An 18,540-nucleotide genomic window follows, 5' to 3' on the forward strand; every position below is an offset into this window, starting at 1 on the left:
GAATGACTTGGCAACGCTTGTGATAACATGGTAGTATTTTGGTAGTTTTCAACCAAAATAGTTTTTGTTCGAGTGGTTTACCTTGCCAACCAAGCGAGCAGTGGCAAGTCTTGTTCCGGCAGCGTCCTCGCTGGGGGAATCCACAGTCCTGGAGACAATAGGGCACATCGCAGGCGTCCCCCTTCCAACCGTCTGGGCAGAGGCAGCGCGATGACCCCGTGGCTATGTCCGGGCGACACTCGCCACGACCCGAGCAGTTGTTGGGACACGTGTTCACCCTAACACGACACACAAACACAAGCATGTGTTGCTGAAAAGCAAACTGTGAATAAAACATCACAGGCTGTCGGATGAATTATTGACGCTCACATCTGCGCTTGTGGAATGAATGGGAAAAAAAAAAAAATAACGGGGAATAGTGAGCATTTAAAGCTCAACTTTTGACTTCCAGCGTGAAAACAAACAGAAGCTGTTTAAATTAATGATTGACAGAGTGCACTTTTAGTCCCCATTGGTCACCTGTAGGAGATATTGAATCCGGTGAGGTTGTAGGCGGCGTCGCTGAAGAAGTGCAGCAAAGCGAAGCCCGACTGCGACGCCACTTCGGGAACAGTCTCGTTGTTAGAACCCTCGGGAATGATCAGACCGCTGAAAATAACAACAAATGGCTTAGCGCAGTGGTTCATAAAGTATTACAAGTCTCACCAGTGGTATGAGGGACCCCGCTAGTGCAAAGGTGTCAAACTCATGGCCCGGGGGGCCAGATCCAGCCGGCCGTGTAATTTGGTAAAAAGTAAAGTAAAATTAGTGATGCACCATAATAAATTTTTCAACCGATAACGATAACCGATAATTTCCTCCTCCTTCCAACCGATAATGTCAAGCCGATAATTCTATTGAAAGATTTATGTACAATTTTAAAGTATACAAAAAAGAAAATATTAATGTGCAAAAATATAATTTATTGCTCTTTTTTTCAACATAAAATAAACAAAACAAGTATTCAATTCCAACATCTAAATAATGACAGATTGTCTGACATTGTGTAATGGTAAACTTTTGGCAACAATTACTTACAGAGTAAATACCTAAGTTGCACAAAAATGCCTTTAAAAGAAAGCCATTCCTAACATATATAACATTAATACACTGCAAAACACACCTCCTTAAAACTAGTCAGTTTTAAGTGTAAATCTATTGGAAATAAGTGAAATTATCTGCCAGCGCTTCAAGTGTATTTCTCTCAGATTTCTTGGAAGAAAAGTAGCTGGCTGAAAAAATTCTTAACAGCCTTATTTTAAGCAATACATTATTATACTTAATTCTAAAAAAAAAAATAAAAAAATAAAAAAACTTGGAAGAAAAGATTTTGAATATTTGTGGCTACAGATTATTGTTATTTCAGTACAACAGGAATGTGCATATTTAAAGTGATAAGTGTTAATAACTGCCAATAAGTTTTGATTATCTACTGTGACTATAATTGAGCAGACAAATAAGTTAAATTAATTTGAAAAGTGATTGCTAATGTTATATGCTTTGTTGCACCTTGTGAAAATGATAACTCAAAAGAGCGAGATGTCATGTACCCATTCTGCAGCGCTTTGTTTACATTTGCGGCACTCACGACATCTGCTTTACAGCAGCTAAACTGATACAAGGCAGTACTATTTGGATGGAGTTGGAGCTCGCATCTCCGTGCGCGTTGTTTTGTGCCTGAGTTTTGTTAAGCCGAAAATAAAGCCAGCATTACAAAGTCATCTGACCGCTCATCATTTTACATACTGAATGTATTATTGACTGGCTGACTTTGTTTTTTCCATGTTTAAATTATCATCTAACGTGTTTCATCATCTAATGTGATTGGTATGTTTTTCATGAAGAATAGTGGTCGTTTAACTGCATTATTTTTTTTAATCCAGGGCTTTGGCTCTCGGGTCATTTCGGTAAAAAAAAAAAAAAAATCGTGTCTCATCTCGGCGGCGGCTACATTCGTACCGGATAATCCGCCCGCACCGGCCGGTTCGCCGCGGCGTATTCGGGGCCTGGCTCTGCTCGCACGCCGTGGGGGAACGCTCGAGAAACCGGGGTGTTCGCTGGAGGTCCTGAACCGGGGAACCGGGCTCTGCCCGCCCCGCCAACGGCGAGGCTGCGGCCTGCCGGACCGGCCAGAGCGGCAGGCTCCGTCGGAAGACGGCTACTTGCAGATTATCGGTCTCCAGTCGTCCCGGTGTTTAACCTTAGATGCGAGTTTACCACCCGCCTTGGGCTGCTTTCCCAAACAACCCGACTCTGTATTGTCACAAGCCCCGTAGTCTTATAGTTTAGCTTGTGTTTACAATAGCTTTAGCATTCCCGCTAGCAGCAGCCTCGTATTCGTTCCAAAAATCTTTGTGATGCAGTTTTAAATGGATGCTGGGTTAGTGGTTTTGAATGAGGACGCTTTCTTTCGGCCTCGTGGAACTTCTGCGGTACATGTTTCGCAGATGGCGAGAGCGTCGTTTTTTTAGTAACAGCCGCCATAATATTCAACTATTTCTTGTCGTGTAACTCCACCTCCTCAACCCCTCCTCCCTCAGGGGCTTCAGAGAGGGGAGGGGTTGAGGAGGCGGCGTGCTGAATTCTTCGGTTGTGCACATTTGGAGGCTAAATCAAGTATATAATTATCGGATAACATTATCGGTTGATTTTTTTTATTATCTGGATTATCTGTGTGATGTCATAATTGCCATTATCGGCCGATAATTATCGGCGACCGATATTATCGTGTATCTTTAAGTAAAATTATGTTTCTCGCCAAAATAAAACTTAAATTATATTTATGTTGTGCTCAATGAAAGATCAAGAACTACAGAAATCACAGAAAAAGGCCACTGTTTTTTCTTTTTTGAAAAAAAAAAAATCTTTAAATTTTTTTAATAAACAATCCTCAAAACTTGTTTTTGTTTAAAAACAAAAGAACAAAAAAATACTACGTTTACCAATTTTTGTTTTTAAAGAATATTAAAGATGAAAAATGATCAAGACTATTTTCTGTATTAGATACCATTTTTCTTTTTCAATGAAAAGAAAAATTAAAAATAAAGCAAAAAGGAGATTCACGGTTTTTCCCTTTTTTTGTTTTTAAATAATGACAGCAAAAATTGAATACAAATAATAAAATAAAAACAATATTTTAATATATTTTTTATGTTCTTTTTTGTTTTTTATGAATAACAAAATAATTAAAATTACAAATAAATAGTACTAATAATAGGTGTCAATTCAGTTGATAATCATTTAGTTAGTCAGTTTTTTGATGAATTGTGGTAACCCTAGTTGGCAGACATTATAGCCCTCCAAAGGGATGACTTTGACACCCGTCTTGACACTAATCTGCTACAGTGAATTACTCAAGTACAGTTCAGTTGTATTAATTTTAAACCTCAAAAGATTCATATTCAATGGTTAATGTTCATGGTTAATGTTTTTAATCTAAAGTGCAGTGTTAATCCTCAAACTGTGGCTCGTATAATTAACTCAAACCTTGACTTCGACACTAACATATTTTTTTACTCATTGATTGCCACTGACAACGATAAACGTTCAGTCCATTTTGACTAGTATTCTTTGAAGGCGGGCCTAACAAGAGTACCTGAATGCGGCCAGCAGAGGAGCGTAGATGGAGTCTCCATCATAGACGTAAAGGTGGTCCCAACTGCATTCGGTGGCAAAATGCTCAAAGCGCAACCGAAGGATGGAATTGGGACTAAAAGAAAAAAGCTTCAAGTTAGGTATTTGTTATTTTTCCATTCGGGAGTTTCCAAATTCTGATTTCCATGAGACTCACACTTTTTGAGAAGATTGCATTGTAACATGCATGTCATTGTACAAATGTACAACAATTTTAAAAATCTATGCTACTGTGCTGCTTCTGTTTAAACTGGATAGTTTCAGGTTCCAGCAACACTTATACGTTGATTAATGCATTTAACATTTGTGGCAGGTCAGTTTATTGTCTATTCAAAAATAAAGTGAGTGGGGGTGAATGCTGTCATAATTGTTACATAATTTTTCACCAAAGAATTAAAAATGTATTTTATCCTGACGTATCACAATCACGATAGAAGATTTTTTTTTCCATATCGCCGAGCACTAAATTGAATTGTATCTGTTATACCGCAGTCACAACCCCGTTCAAAAGCCCTCTTTCGGCATAGAATAGGATAGAATAGAATAGAATAGAATAGAATAGAATAGAATAGAATAGAATAGAATAGAATAGAATAGAATAGAATAGAATAGAATAGAATAGAATAGAATAGAATTTGTGGCCTTGACAACAAAATTACATGTGCCACTCCAGATGTCAATTTACTTATTTTTGATCAAGAAAACATGAAAATCTGTGTTCATGCAAGTCGTGGAGTTGCAATTCAAACAGGACTCACCGTCCTTCTATAAGCCATGTGCACTTGGTCTTGTACTTGTAGTTTCCAGGTCCGTCCGAAAGGAAGCCGGAGGGCTCAGTGAGCCTGGAGGACATAAACACAGAACATAATCTCTTAAATGGGGCCTGACAAACAAAGTTCACTTTTTTTTAGCTTTGAATCATGTCATGTGGTCATTCCATCGTTAAGAACATTTCAGGGGTGGTTTTGTGAACCATTCAACTTTCAGAAATTGTCGAATCTCTTCCGTCTGCCAGTAGGACCCGCTGAAACCCACGGTCCTACATAGCTCTGCTTTTTATGCATAGAATCTCTCCTACTCTGATGTGATCCTGTAGTTCTACTCCCCTGGAAGCACCAACTCCTGTCTCCCTCAAGGACAACACTAGACTTCAAAAGAACACACATGTATAACGTGCTACCATAAAGCTGCTTTGCTAGCACTAGCAGGCATTAGTGAAGACAACTACATCCACTGGAAGCTAAGAAATCAATTAATTTGACATTGTTTTTCTGTTAATAGTAGCAACCTGCTATTTAGAGTGACATGCCAGGCTGGCGGTGAACACACAAGTGGGAATTGTGACACTTCATTACAGCTGCAGCTATCGAATATTTTAGTAATCGGGTAATCGACTGAAAATTCTATCGATTAATCGAGTAATCGGATTAAACTTTTTTTTTAATAGGTAAAGAAAAATTATTAATATACATGAGAAAACAAGACATTTCATCTAATATTGAACCATTTTCAGTCAATCAATGTCTTCATTTTCGATGTACATTGTTGAAAACAGCCAACAATTAAATCTCAGATGTGACTAGAACAAAAAAAAGACTAATTCACTGCTTTCACTCAAAAAACTTCTAGATCTTATTTAAAAAAAATAGATATGGCGGAAAACACTCAGGTGACTAGAAGTCCCACTCGGAGACCCCCAATCTGGCCAACTTTCAAAATTGCCTGATATGCATGTGTGATACATCACTGGAAAGCTTAAAATCTCAATTTTCTGGGGGAAGACATTTTTTTAACAGGAAGGCATTTTTTAAAAAAATGTTTTTCAAACAGCAAAACCCTATCTAGAGGCGACAACACGCAAGAGCAGAATTAAAGACGTCACGATTTTAACGAGATATTATCGCGTACATACCTTGTTTCGATCCAAAACTATGTAGCATGTATCACCGAGTGTCAAGACACAGCTGTGAATGGCCACAGCCGGATTTTGGGGGGATTTTATGGGTGAAACATGGTGATATACCCAGGGTCGCGATGCAGAAATCGCAGACAACAAGGAGTGGTTGAGATTTTCTTTTTCATATAGTTAACGTATTAAACATTATTTTTCAATTTTTCTTTGTTTGGATCGATTATTTATCATCTAACATATCAGGGAAAATGCGACAGTAACAAAAAGAAAAAAATACAATTAAGCAATAGTTATGAGGTAGATACTAGAGCTGGGAATCTTTGGGCACCTAACGATTCGATTACGATTACGATTCAGAGGCTCCGATTCGATTATAAAACGATTATTGATGCACCCCCCTCCTTTTTTTTTTTTTTTTTTTTTTTTTTTTTTTAAATAAAGTTTTGTACATTAGTTCCAAAATTGTTCAAAAATACTCTCAGGCTAAACCAGTGCTTCTCAATTATTTTCTGTTACGCCCCCCCCAAGGAAGACGTAAATGTTTCGCGCCCCCCCCAACTCTCTGCCGCCACTGTAAATAGTATCTTTCGTCTATATTACTATTATAAGTACGCCTCAGCCTAACACTGTGTCCTTTTTTTTCTATTAAAGAAAAAAAGTAACAGATCAACTTATAATAATAAACTGAATAGAAGGGGGGGGGGTCTTTGGACAGAAGGAAAGTTTTTATTTTCGCTGATTCACCACAGTGCTCACTGGTTTACTGATATAACACTGACAAAGCGGGACGATTGTGAAAATTGGCAGTATTCGGCACATTTTCGCTGAAAAATAGTCAAGCGGCTTATCAATGAGATTGAGGTCTAATGTCTTTAAATGGCGTCTTAGCTGATTTGGCTTCTCCGCTATAATCATTTTTATACTCAGTAAACAGTGGTCTTTCCTCATTTTCCACTATATTACAAGTCAAAGGCAAACGGCCCGAAAAAAGCGCATTCTCGGCGGCCCAGGGAGAACCGTAGGTGAGGGCGGTGGTCGTGACGATCCCAAGCCGAAAACGGCACTTCTCGGCCGGACACGTGAGAACCGAAGAAGACAGTGGGTCGCTGCGTGAGTCCAGCTCTGCATGAGTCTCTTCCGTGTGCTCTTGCTTACTTCAAAAATACTGCACGCACATTGAAAATGAGAGCGCCACTGCCACCCACGGAGTGGATGTGCAAGTACACTTTATTCTAGTACGGCAAAAAAAAAAAAAAGCATGTTCCCCGAGGTCACTCGCGCCCCCCCTGGCATCGCTCTGCGCCCCCCTGGGGGGGCGCGCCCCACCATTTGAGAAGTACTGGGCTAAACCAAACTACTATTTCAGTATCAAGTTAACATATAGCAGTAAACAAATATACAAAAATAACATTAAATAAAAAAACTCCAGTCCCCATTCTGTATCAGCAGCTTTAAACTACATTCAATTAATTTAATGTTGTGAATCAACCGTTAAAGTTGTTAAAATTGCTCCCGTTATTCCATAATTTCCCTTTTGTCTACTTTTGACATGTGAAAGTTTTAAAACTATTTTAAAGATAGATTCAAGTCAATATTTTACCGATTTAGGAGTATTTTAGATAAAAAGTTAATTAGGTTTGCTTGGAAGGTTCGCTACAACAGCATTGCAGGGAAGTTTACTGCTTTAAGATGGCGGCCGTTTACTAACGCCCGCATCTAGCTTTTTGCAGATGTGCTGCTACCGCTATCGAGTCTATAATCCATCTAGTCCTATATAAATGATATCTACCGTAACATTATGTAGCTTAGCTGTACTTGTAGCAGCTTTTCGGCAGCAGTCAGGTATGTTGTTGTGTTTTTTTATCTCGTGGCATGAGTTGAGCTAGAGCCGTGAGTTGAGCGTTGGCATTACCCGAGGGGCCGGTTAATGAGAAGCATAATGTTTAGCTACTCCCGCTCCGTTCCGTCCCGAAGTCCGCGCGGCGCGCTGAGTGTGTTGTACTTCCGCTTTACTTGGCATATTTCAATAATCGGAATTTGGATGTTTGTGAATCGTTCTCGAATCTTCCACGGCCGAATCGCGAATAATCTAAGAATCGGAAATTTTGCACACCTCTAGTAGATACTGTATCCAGGACTTTTTTACAGACGCCAAATTTTTCATTATGACGTCATTTGTTTCAAATTTTAAAATATTCGAGTGAATAATTTTTTTAAGTCGTTTTTTTTTTTTTTTTTTTTTTTTTTAAACTAAATATTAGACATCAATTAATGATTCTAAGCTAAAAATGACAGACATTTTGAATAATAAATATAATTACCGTGTTTTTATGGCTAGGTTGAAACAAAAGCGGTTGCGCGACGTCTGTAAACGGGGGTCTTCAGGGTAAAACGGACAAAATAAAAGTAGTTCGGGAGCATAGTGCGCCATAAAACTGCTACGGCAGCTTATAGACATATTGTTCCGTCAAACACAACAGTTCTTTTGGCTTAAAATACAGCAGTTTATTTTAAAGAGGGGTGCAAGAGCAGAAACTGCTTTTTCAGTCTTGTCTGTGTTTTCCGCCATATACCGTAATTTCCCGAATATAAGGCGCACCCGTGTATAATGCGCACCCCAAACTTACTTGTAAAATCTAGGGAAAATTATTTTACCCGTTTATAACGCGCACCCTAATTTTAGAAGAAAACAGAGCTTGTGTACAGATACAGAGATGTCATTTTACTGACTAGTGAAACACAGCACAGGCATAGCACATTGGTAGTTCAAAACATTACCGTAAACTGACAATATTTACGGTAATAATATGATTTGACAACTTCTCCAGCTTACCAGAATCTAGGAGAAAACAAAACAGATGTGTCTTTTCTTTTAAAGGCTGCTGTATAACTTGCTCGTTTCCTCATGATGAATAAATGTTTCTTCCATGGATTGATACGGTAAAATGAAAGTGAGAACGTAAGTCGGAAATCCGTGAGAGCTCATAGCTGTCAACACGACAGTAACAAAAGGAACTATTGTTATTTGGGTTTGAGTTTCCCGAGGGACCGATAGAGTTGACGGACACAGGAAGTGTGTGTCCTTACATTTGTTATGGTCCGAATTGCGGAGCTGCAATAAACGTCGACTCAAATGAGTTCAAGAAACTAAAGTCTGTGCTTTAAGAAGAGTGAAAAAAGCAGAATTTAACACAGACGAAATCATTCGGCCGATTAGAGTGAAGTATTACCGAAACAAAACGGTGACGTCACGTACCGTAATGGTCGGCAACGGGTCGCCGCATACGTTTCTTCAACACAACGTGGCCGTGTCAATGAAAAAAAATCGGTTTGTATATATATATGTAATACATATATATTTCTGTCTCCATCCATGTACCCGTTTATAATGCGCACCATGAGTTTACAAGTTGATTTTGGGGAAAAAAGTGCGCGTTATATTCGGGAAATTACGGTATATATATTTCTTACCTAAAAATGTCATTACGCTTGATAACACACATCACTTAAAAGTTAGATGTTTTCCCCACGTGTTTCAATAGAATTTCCATTTGTGTCAAGCTATTTTTAAGTTCTAGTTAAGTTTTAAGTTAGTCTAAGATGTAAATCCTAATAGGATTTTGAGTTTTTGCAGTGTTCTAAATAAATGTATGATACCTGCTGTATTGGAGCACATTCCGGACCAGTGCTACTTGGTGTTTTATGCAGCAGTGACTACTGAGCTAAAATTGAGAGTTAGCATTAGTAAGTTTTTATTCTACACCCTCATCACTCCACAGCGCTATGTTTTCACAGATTAAATAAAGCCTGTATGTATCACATTCGTCACACAGTGGCTATGCTTGTAAGCGGTGTCATTTGCTTACTTTAAACATTATTTTCTCCATTACCAAGAGATGTGAGATTTGCATACTCAAATAATTTATGCAATCGTATTTCACATGAAATTATACTAGGTCTTGTCTACTCTTATAAAAAAAAAAAAAAAAAAAAGGTACATCTCTTTCCTTTAAGTTGGTGCATTCATCGTGGTCATCTTCAATGTTTCCAATGTCTACTGAGCAAGTTGAAGCAAGTTTGTTTATAGAGCACAATTCATACACAAAAACAATTCAACATACTTTACAGTGATATAAAAAAGCATGAGAGGAAATAAAACCATTCCATAAAACATTCGGGCTTACCAGAGTTGTATTCATGGTCTGTTCTGTATAATAATGTATACTGTTTAAATTGTTCCAGAAATGCATGCCCAATTCCAAAAAAAAAAAATAAATAAATAAATAAATAAATTAGAGCTGTCCCGACTAGTCGACATCGTCGACGTCATCGATGACGTAAATCCGTCGATGAGCACAACATCCCGTCGACGGTTAATGAAGGGTTAAAAAATATATGCGTGGAAAGTTCAGAATGTTTGACGCTCTGTATGCAAGCGGGGAAAGCGGCACAAAGCCAAAAAAAGCGCACCAGAGTGTCCAAAACATTGACTTATTTCAAAGAAACAAAGGAGGGAACACTCTTGTGTCCTGTCTCTTCAATGCCAAGCTTGGCTGTACGTCGGCCGTGAATAAACACCCAAAGCGCCATCACCCAGTTTGTAAGTCAATCTAACTAACTAATGACATGTTTTATTGAAGTTGCTAAGCCTGTCACGATATGCAATGAGTCCATTTATCGCACGGCAAATAAAAATGAGGGCGGTAATTTTCACGGCTGCCTTTTATAGCTGCGCACGTGCGCGCGTGCATACATTGGTGCGTGCGTGCATACATTGGTGCGTGCGTGCTGATGGCATATGAGTCTCGAGTTCCTTTCTCTTATCAACACGCTGTAGAATTAAAGTTCAGACATACAAAATAAGAAAACACATCTATATTAAACACTGTAACGTTAGCACTGCTACACTGAGGTGAATGGGGGAAAAAGGCAACTTACTTTAGCCTGCTATAAAACTTTGGCAGTCGTCTCGTGAAAGCAAACTTGCGGTTAAAAGGTGACACTTCAGACATGAAAAATCGCTGGTTAACAGCATTTGCAAATGAAAAAAATGACCAAAAAAATCTATTATTGACACTACATGCAATGACAAAAATTGCTTTTTTTTCGGAATGTAAAGCTGGAGTTAGCGGTTTAGCGAACGTACTTCCGGTGAACATTTCAAAATAAAAGCATGTCATGTTCGTCATATAAATAGCGATTTCTGAAGTTAATCCCACATACTTCAGAATTCAGATTCTACACTAAGCCTTTAAAATGACACCCTTTATGAAAAATCTGATTGGCAATGAATAATTATTATAATCAGGGGTGCACATAAGTGGTCCGCATGCGCGCATGCGTACCGGACATAGACAAACGCGCTGGCCCTCAACGGCTTCCATACGCTTTTGCGTACCAATGGCTGACCATAAGCCTGTCGCAATATGCAATAATTCCATTCATCGCGTGATATATAAAAATGAAGGCGGTAATTTTTCCGCTGCGATTTATCGCCTCGCGGGCACGTGCGTGCGCGCGTGCGGCAGACGTGCTGTTAAAAGTTCGGATTCCTCGTTACCAACTGCGCAAAATGCATCTTCGTTCCAAGTCCGGCAAAAACTAGCGCCGGAGCCAATCGTTCCCATTATATCCTGTTGTTCAACGTATACCGGCCGCATCAGTGCTCCGGAGTGACTGTGGACCATCTACAGCGCGCCGGTGTCGTTGACGTGTAGGCGCTCCCGTCAGTAGTGACATTTTACGCGGGTGGCTGTTTTTCGGCACAACGCCGGATATTTACAACGAAGTCCGCCAAAACATTGTTACCGACTAGGCTGCTACGAACAACCTCGCTTTGACAATAAACAGCTGAATGAAATTAAGAGCGCTGTGTCATATGCTGGTCTTGTGTGGTAATGAGCAGACGTGACTTCAGCGGCGCTTGTTAACTTTTTTAATGCGCGCACACACTAGATATCATGAAATGGCACATTAGATGTGCTCGTCCCATGCCATTGGCTACGTGAGCACAGAGTGATTATGGGTTACATAGTCAGTATACTACATCGATGAATTCTAAACTGTCATGACTGAATGGAAGTTAAGAAGGCCAAATCATTCCATACCAGTGACTACAGATAATGTTGCAAATATTGTTAATTCAGTACGTGACACAGATGGATTCGGACCACAAATAGGATGTCTTGCTCATGTAGTAAACCTAGCTGTTAAGAAAGCTGTAGCAATCAACAGTGTGCCTTGCCTCACTTTACAAACAGTAAAGATTGTTCTCAGCACTTTTGTACAAACATTTTTCAGATCAGTAAGAAGTAAGCACATACAGTAAATATTATGCACTAAAATGCATGTTTATATGATGGCAATTAAATTTTTGCTCGCTAGCAAAAAAAAAAAAAAAAAAACGAAACAAAAAATTTAATTTTTTTTTTTTTTTTTCACAGAGCATTAAATGTATTGAATCAGATCGAAAATCGTGACCCCCGTATCAAAAATCGTACCGAACCGTGACTTAACTGTATCATTGCATCCCTATGGAACACCATTGCAGAAGCTATGACGGGGAAAAGTTTTCATTTGCCTAAATGCTTAAGTTATTAAGTGCAATTTTTTTTTCTCTCTTTTTTTTTTCAACACATTTTATTTATTCTGTGGTGCTGTGCGGTATCAATATTGTTGTTGTTTTTTACGTAAGAGGTATGGTCTATTGTTTTTAGTTGTGATTTCTTAAAAAGTATTTTTGAATTTATCTATGAATGTATACTGTATTCTCACTGTGTTATTGTAAATTGGTTGAAAAAAAAATTGGGGGGGCGCAATAATATCGCATATCGCAATAATTTATGAGAATAATTATCGCACACTAATATTTGTTATCGCGACAGGCCTAGCTGACCACTGTATTTGCGGCGGACACGAGAAAATCACTTCTCAAAATGTCAAAGAGGCGGGCCCCACTGAGTAATTATTTCCGTGTTCCCCCACCCCCGTCAAAAGACAGACAGACGACAGAGACATCACCGGAGCTACCGAAAAAAAGGACTTTTGCTGAAAAGTGGCTGCAGGAGGTACCATGGCTAGAAGCAAATGATGCTCGCACGGAAATGTGGTGCAACATTTGCCGTGAGAATCCCAATGTCGCTAATAAGAGCAGTGCATTTTATGTAGGGTCAAAGAATTTTAGCCATCCAAACTTTGAAAAGCACGAAAAAAAAACAGAGCATGTGGCAATTAGTCAAACTATCGATGTCAGACAGGACCCCACTCGCCCTATGGACAAGTGGCGGAATAAAGTTATTGTAGAACAGCGCCATGCGCTGACAAACGTGTTTTTGCTCGCATTTCACAAAGCTAAACATGCACGTTCAATGAGCTCTTATGAGGAGGACATCCCACTTTTACAAAGGCTTGGAGTTAATGTGAGAGCCGCATATGAATGCCCTTTATTTTGAATTAGTGCTTTTATGTTTATTACTTTACATTTCACTTCAAAGTAATGGCAATTTTGTTGTGCCAGTTGATGTTAATCAAGCGTTAATTGTTTATATAATTAATTAAAGGTAATTGGCTCTAAGTAAAGCTTGTCATAATTTTATCGCATCAGGCGGGTCAGCTCTCAAGCTCAATGAGGACCATGTCACATCTCCAGGTCCTCCTCTGAGAACCTGGGCAAAAAAATTATGTGCACCCCTGATTATAATACTTTTATATATAGTACTATGCTATACTATTAATGCTAGGTGTTTTTTTAAGAATTGTTTTGAATCATGTTGGAAAGGCGAAGTCAGTGTTCTGGCTCTGTTTACATTCCATTCTTTTGCACTAGTTAATTCTATCAGCATTTGAACTCATTGTTTATTTGTGATTTATTATTGTTATTTACGTGTTTATTTGTACTTTAATAAATAATTTAAGTTCCAATATGTTTTTGTGAATTGATAAGCGTCAACAAAAATTTCATTGCTAAATTAGAAAAAAAAAATATATATATTTTTTTAAATTATTAGATTAGTCGACTAATCGTAAAAATAGTCGGCTGACTAATTGGGAGAAAATTAGTCGTTTGGGACAGCCCTAAAATAAATAAAATCAAGAATCTTTTGTTTTTGCTTTACGTAGATGCGAAAGATGAGAAAGTTAATTAAAATACATAAAAAAATATATAAATAGGAATTAATAATTAATAAAAATAAAAAAGATAAAAATAATACACATAATATGATGCTAATTAGCAACAACAGGCATCAACGGTAAAAAAAAAAATATATATATAAAAACATTAAGACTGCTTTGATCTGAAACGTGACTAATTCAGTACAATGGGAATCAAGAAAAAATGTAAACGTGATCGTTTTTGACCATGGTACAGAAATTAAATTCGTTTCCATTTCCAAAATGCTTTCTGCCATTTTATATCATCTTGTCCCGCTAACTTAGCGACTACACGGAGTCTACAGGAGATGTTGCTTCCCACTGGTAAAGTCAAATTCCCTCGACGGGCCCGGCGCTCACCCCTAGTGTGGCTCCAAAGTCGATGCGCAGTCCAAGCAAACAAACGGCGTAATTGCAACACCACATGACAACGCTTTAGCTCATTTGAGAGATGTTAAAACATGATGCTACTTATGTTTTGAAGACTAAATAAACCGGACATCAGTTAATGACAAAAGTGTTTAGTAAGAAATCTTGTAAGCACTTGACATTTTTGTAGGGCTTTTCCTAAATGGTGAAAATGTACAGTATGTGATGTTTTTCCATATTTATATCATCTGCATTCTTAAGCACTTTGCAAGTTGTTCACAATAGGTACCTATATAAATATGGTTCATGTTAAAGGAATCACATCTATGACATGTAAAGATCTTTTCTTTGGGGGGGGGGGGGATTCGGAGGAAAAAAATGTTGCAATTTTCAAAAAAAAACCTAACAATTTTATTGGGAAAGAGTATTTCTGTTCTGTTCGAATTTTAGGAAAATTTTTTACGTATAGTTAAGTAATAACATTTAAAGGTGCGATATGGAGTTGATCACTTTTTTACTCGCAACTGGCACCTCCGGCCTAAAGCGTAACTGCACCCTCTGTGTAGTCTTCACCATGTGATAAACAAGGCACTTTTTTATGTAATCATTTCTTCTATTTGCTTGAAGTTGTAAAAATATTTGTTCCCATATATTTGTTCATTGTACATGGTACAGTTATTAATTTTTCATTTTGTCTTGGTGACTTGACAAGGCTTGCTGCAACTCTCAGCTTCTTCTCTGAAGCAAGGTCATAAACAGATAACACAGCTGCCTAGTAAAATCCACTTGCTCGCGAGCCACTTCTTGGGTTAACATTGGGGCCTGCCGATTCGCATTGGAAATGAGTGTATGCGTTGAGAGTTCGGGACAAATCTTCTCGAAGGCACATGCGTTTACTGCAAAATGGACCCGAAGGGTGCCATTCGTTTCTGCTACGTTCGCGCTAGTTCTCTAGACACCCCTCTGTTATTGAGAGAGTATACGCTTTGTCAGCTGCAACAGACTCGCTGCGATTGACGTCATCACTCAAAAATAATATCTTAATACATATAAAACTATATCAGCACAAATCAAAATTTTTACAGCACAAACGAGCACAAATGTAGCATAAACGAATGGCACCATTTCAGGTCCATTTTGCAATACAGAGAGGGCTGCATGATGTCATCACTTGAAATTATCTCAATATCTCAAAAACGATAGTAGCACAAACAATTTTTTTTACAGCACAAATCTAGCACAAACAATTGACACCATTTTTAATCAAAATAGGGGGCTGGTTGACCTCAGATTGACCTATATAACAATTGCTAATATCTCAAAAACGATAGCAGCACAAACAATTTTTTTTTCAGCACAAACGAGCACAAACAAATGACATAATTTTTCTATAAATGTGCGTATGATGTGGGTTCAACTTCATGAAGGTATTGAGCGTCGATGTGTCAGAATGCAATAAGGGAGAGCAAGCAATTGCTATAAGTCTACCATGCTAACAAAATTTTACTGTCTATTGTAGACTAGTGTCACATCTCTTTAAGGTAAGATGCAATTACTTTTTTTTTTGATCAACTTAAAAAACTTTGGGTCTTCACTATTATTTGTAAGGGCTATTAGAGAATAGGTTTCAAATTATTAACTTGTTGTTAATAAATTAAGCATGTGCCGGTATGATATTCTGACAGTATGATAACTTTAAGCCAAAATATCTGTTTCATGGTATTGCAATTACAGCTCTAAAATGTATTACTTTGAGATATCTGGGTTTATAAAAAAAAAAAAAAAATCCATTGAACAGGATTTTTATTTTTTAAAACATATTAGCAAATTGAACATAAGTATACAGTTAAGGTAAAATACATTTTTGTAAAAAATCACAAGAAATAACAAATATTCTAAATATCTAAAAAAATGCAGTCCTTTAGGTGAGCCTAACCCCACATCCACAGCTCAACATCATTACCTTTAGAACAAAAATAATTATTTTCAATAAAAAGCATGTGTGTATGACTCGTATCATGTTTTCATTACACACTCTTTCTCGACATGGCCTCGCCGAACTCCTCCCATGTCCGAGTTTTTGCCTCGGCGACCGCCGAAGCCGCAGTCCGCTTGGCCAGCCGGTACCTGTCAGCTGCCTCCGGAGTCCCACAGGCCAAAAAGGCCCGATAGGCCTCCTTCTTCAGCTTGACGGTATCCCTTACCGCTGGTGTCCACCAGCGGGTTCGGGGATTGCCGCCACGACAGGCACCAACCACCTTACGGCCACAGCTCTGATCGGCCACCTCAACAATGGAGGTGCGGAATATGGCCTACTCGGACTCAATGTCCCCCACCTCCCCCGGGACAAGGGAGAAGTTCTGCCGGAGGTGGGTGTTGAAACTCTTTCTGACAGGGGATTCTGCCAGACGTTCCCAGCAAACCCTCACAATACGTTTGGGCCTGCCAGGTCTGGCCAGCATCTTCCCCCGCCATCGGAGCCAACACACCACCAGGTGGTGATCAGTTGACAGCTCCGCCTTCCTCTTCACCCGAGTGTCCAAAACATGCGGCCGCAAGTCCGATGACACGATTACAAAGTCGATCATCGAACTGCGGCCTAGGGTGTCCTGGTGCCAAGTGCACATATGGAGACCCCTATGTTTGAACATGGTGTTCGTTATAGACAAACCGTGACGAGCACAGAAGTCCAATAACAGAACACCACTCGGGTTCTGATCGGGGGGGCCGTTCCTCCCAATCACGTCCCTCCAGGTCTCACTGTCATTGGCCACGTGAGCGTTGAAGTCCCCCAGGAGAACGAGGGAGTCCCCAGAGGGGGCGCTCTCTAGCACACCCTCCAAGGACTCCAAAAAGGGTGAGTATTCTGAACTGCTGTTCGGTGCATAAGCGCAAATAACAGTTAGAACCCGTCCCCCCACCCGAAGGCGGAGGGAGGCTACCCTCTCGTCTACCGGGGTAAACCCCAACGTGCAGGCGCCAAGCCGGGGAGCAATAAGAATGCCCACACCTGCCCGGCGCCTCTCACCATGGGCAACTCCAGAGTGGAAGAGAGTCCAACCCCTCTCGAGAGGATTGGTACCAGAACCCAAGCTGTGTGTGGAGGAGAGTCCGACTATATCTAGTCAGAACTTCTCTGCCTCACACACCAGCTCAGGCTCCTTCCCTGCCAGAGAGGTGACATTCCATGTCCCGAGAGTTAGCTTCAGCAGCTGGGGGTCGGACCGCCAAGGCCCCCGCCTTTTGCTGCCGCCCAACTCCCTACGCACCTGACCCCTTTGGCCCCTCCCACAGGTGGTGAGCCCATGGGAAGGGCAACAATCAACAATCTCTGGGGTTGAAGTCACTGAGGCGGTTGGAAAGCTCCTCGGTGGCAAGGCTCCGGGGGTAGATGAGATCCGCCCGGAGTTCCTAAAGGCTCTGGATGTTGTAGGGGTGTCGTGGCTGACACGTCTCTACAACATCGCGTGGACATCGGGGACAGTGCGTCTGGATTGGCAGACCGGGGTGGTGGTCACCCTTTTTAAGAAGGGGGACCGGGGGGTGTGTTCCAATTATAAAGGGATCACACTCCTCAGCCTCCCTGGTAAAGTCTATTCAGGGGTGCTGGAGAGGAGAGTCCGCCGAGAAGTCGAATCTCGGATTCAGGAGGAGCAGTGTGGTTTTCGTCCCGGCCGTGGAACAGTGGACCAGCTCTACACCCTCGGCAGGGTCCTCGAGGGTGCATGGGAGTTCACCCGATCAGTCTACATGTGTTTTGTGGATCTGGAGAAGGCGTTCGACAGTGTGCCTCGGGGAGTCCTGTGGGGGGTGCTCCGGGAGTACGGGGTACCGAGCCCCTTGGTAAGGGCTGTTCGGTCCCTGTACGACCGGTGTCAGAGTTTGGTCCGCATTGCCGGCAGTAAGTCAAATTCGTTCCCAGTGAGGGTTGGACTCCGCCAAGGCTGCCCTTTGTCACCGATTTTGTTCATAATTTTTATGGACAGAATTTCTAGGCGCAGCCGAAGCGTTGAGGGGGTCCGGTTTGGTGACCTCAGCATTGAATCTCTGCTTTTTGCAGATGATTTAGTGCTGTTGGCTTCATCAAGCCGTGACCTCCAACTCTCACTGGAGCGGTTCGCAGCTGAGTGTGAAGCGGTTGGGATGAAGATCAGCACCTCCAAATCCGAGACCATGGTCCTCAGTCGGAAAAGGGTGGAGTGCCCTCTCCGGGTCGGGGATGAGATCCTGCCCCAAGTGGAGGAGTTCAAGTATCTTGGGGTCTTGTTCACGAGTGACGGTAGGAGGGAGCAGGAGATCGACAGGCGAATCGGTGCGGCGTCTGCAGTAATTCGGACTCTGCACCAGTCCGTAGTGGTGAAGAAGGAGCTGAGCCGAAAGGCAAAGCTCCTCCGCGTAGAGAGGAGCCAGCTGAGGTGGCTCGGGCATCTGGTTCG

General features: G+C 40.6%; 1 protein-coding gene across 3 annotated transcripts in view; it reads right to left on the reverse strand.

Moving 5' to 3' along the window:
• Positions 1–18,540, reverse strand: part of atrn (attractin) — a 108,906-nt gene that overhangs the window by 87,199 nt on the left and 3,167 nt on the right. For all 3 annotated transcript variants that reach the window (XM_057859582.1, XM_057859580.1, XM_057859581.1), the window contains exons 2-5: positions 4,431–4,514; positions 3,635–3,748; positions 520–648; positions 82–278 (exon numbers count right to left, since the gene is read on the reverse strand). In XM_057859582.1, the coding sequence (XP_057715565.1) occupies positions 82–278; positions 520–648; positions 3,635–3,748; positions 4,431–4,514 (524 nt within the window). The remainder of the gene's footprint in view (positions 1–81; positions 279–519; positions 649–3,634; positions 3,749–4,430; positions 4,515–18,540) is intronic.

The sequence above is a fragment of the Corythoichthys intestinalis genome, chromosome 15 (assembly GCF_030265065.1).
Source record: "Corythoichthys intestinalis isolate RoL2023-P3 chromosome 15, ASM3026506v1, whole genome shotgun sequence".
Lineage (NCBI taxonomy): Eukaryota > Metazoa > Chordata > Actinopteri > Syngnathiformes > Syngnathidae > Corythoichthys > Corythoichthys intestinalis.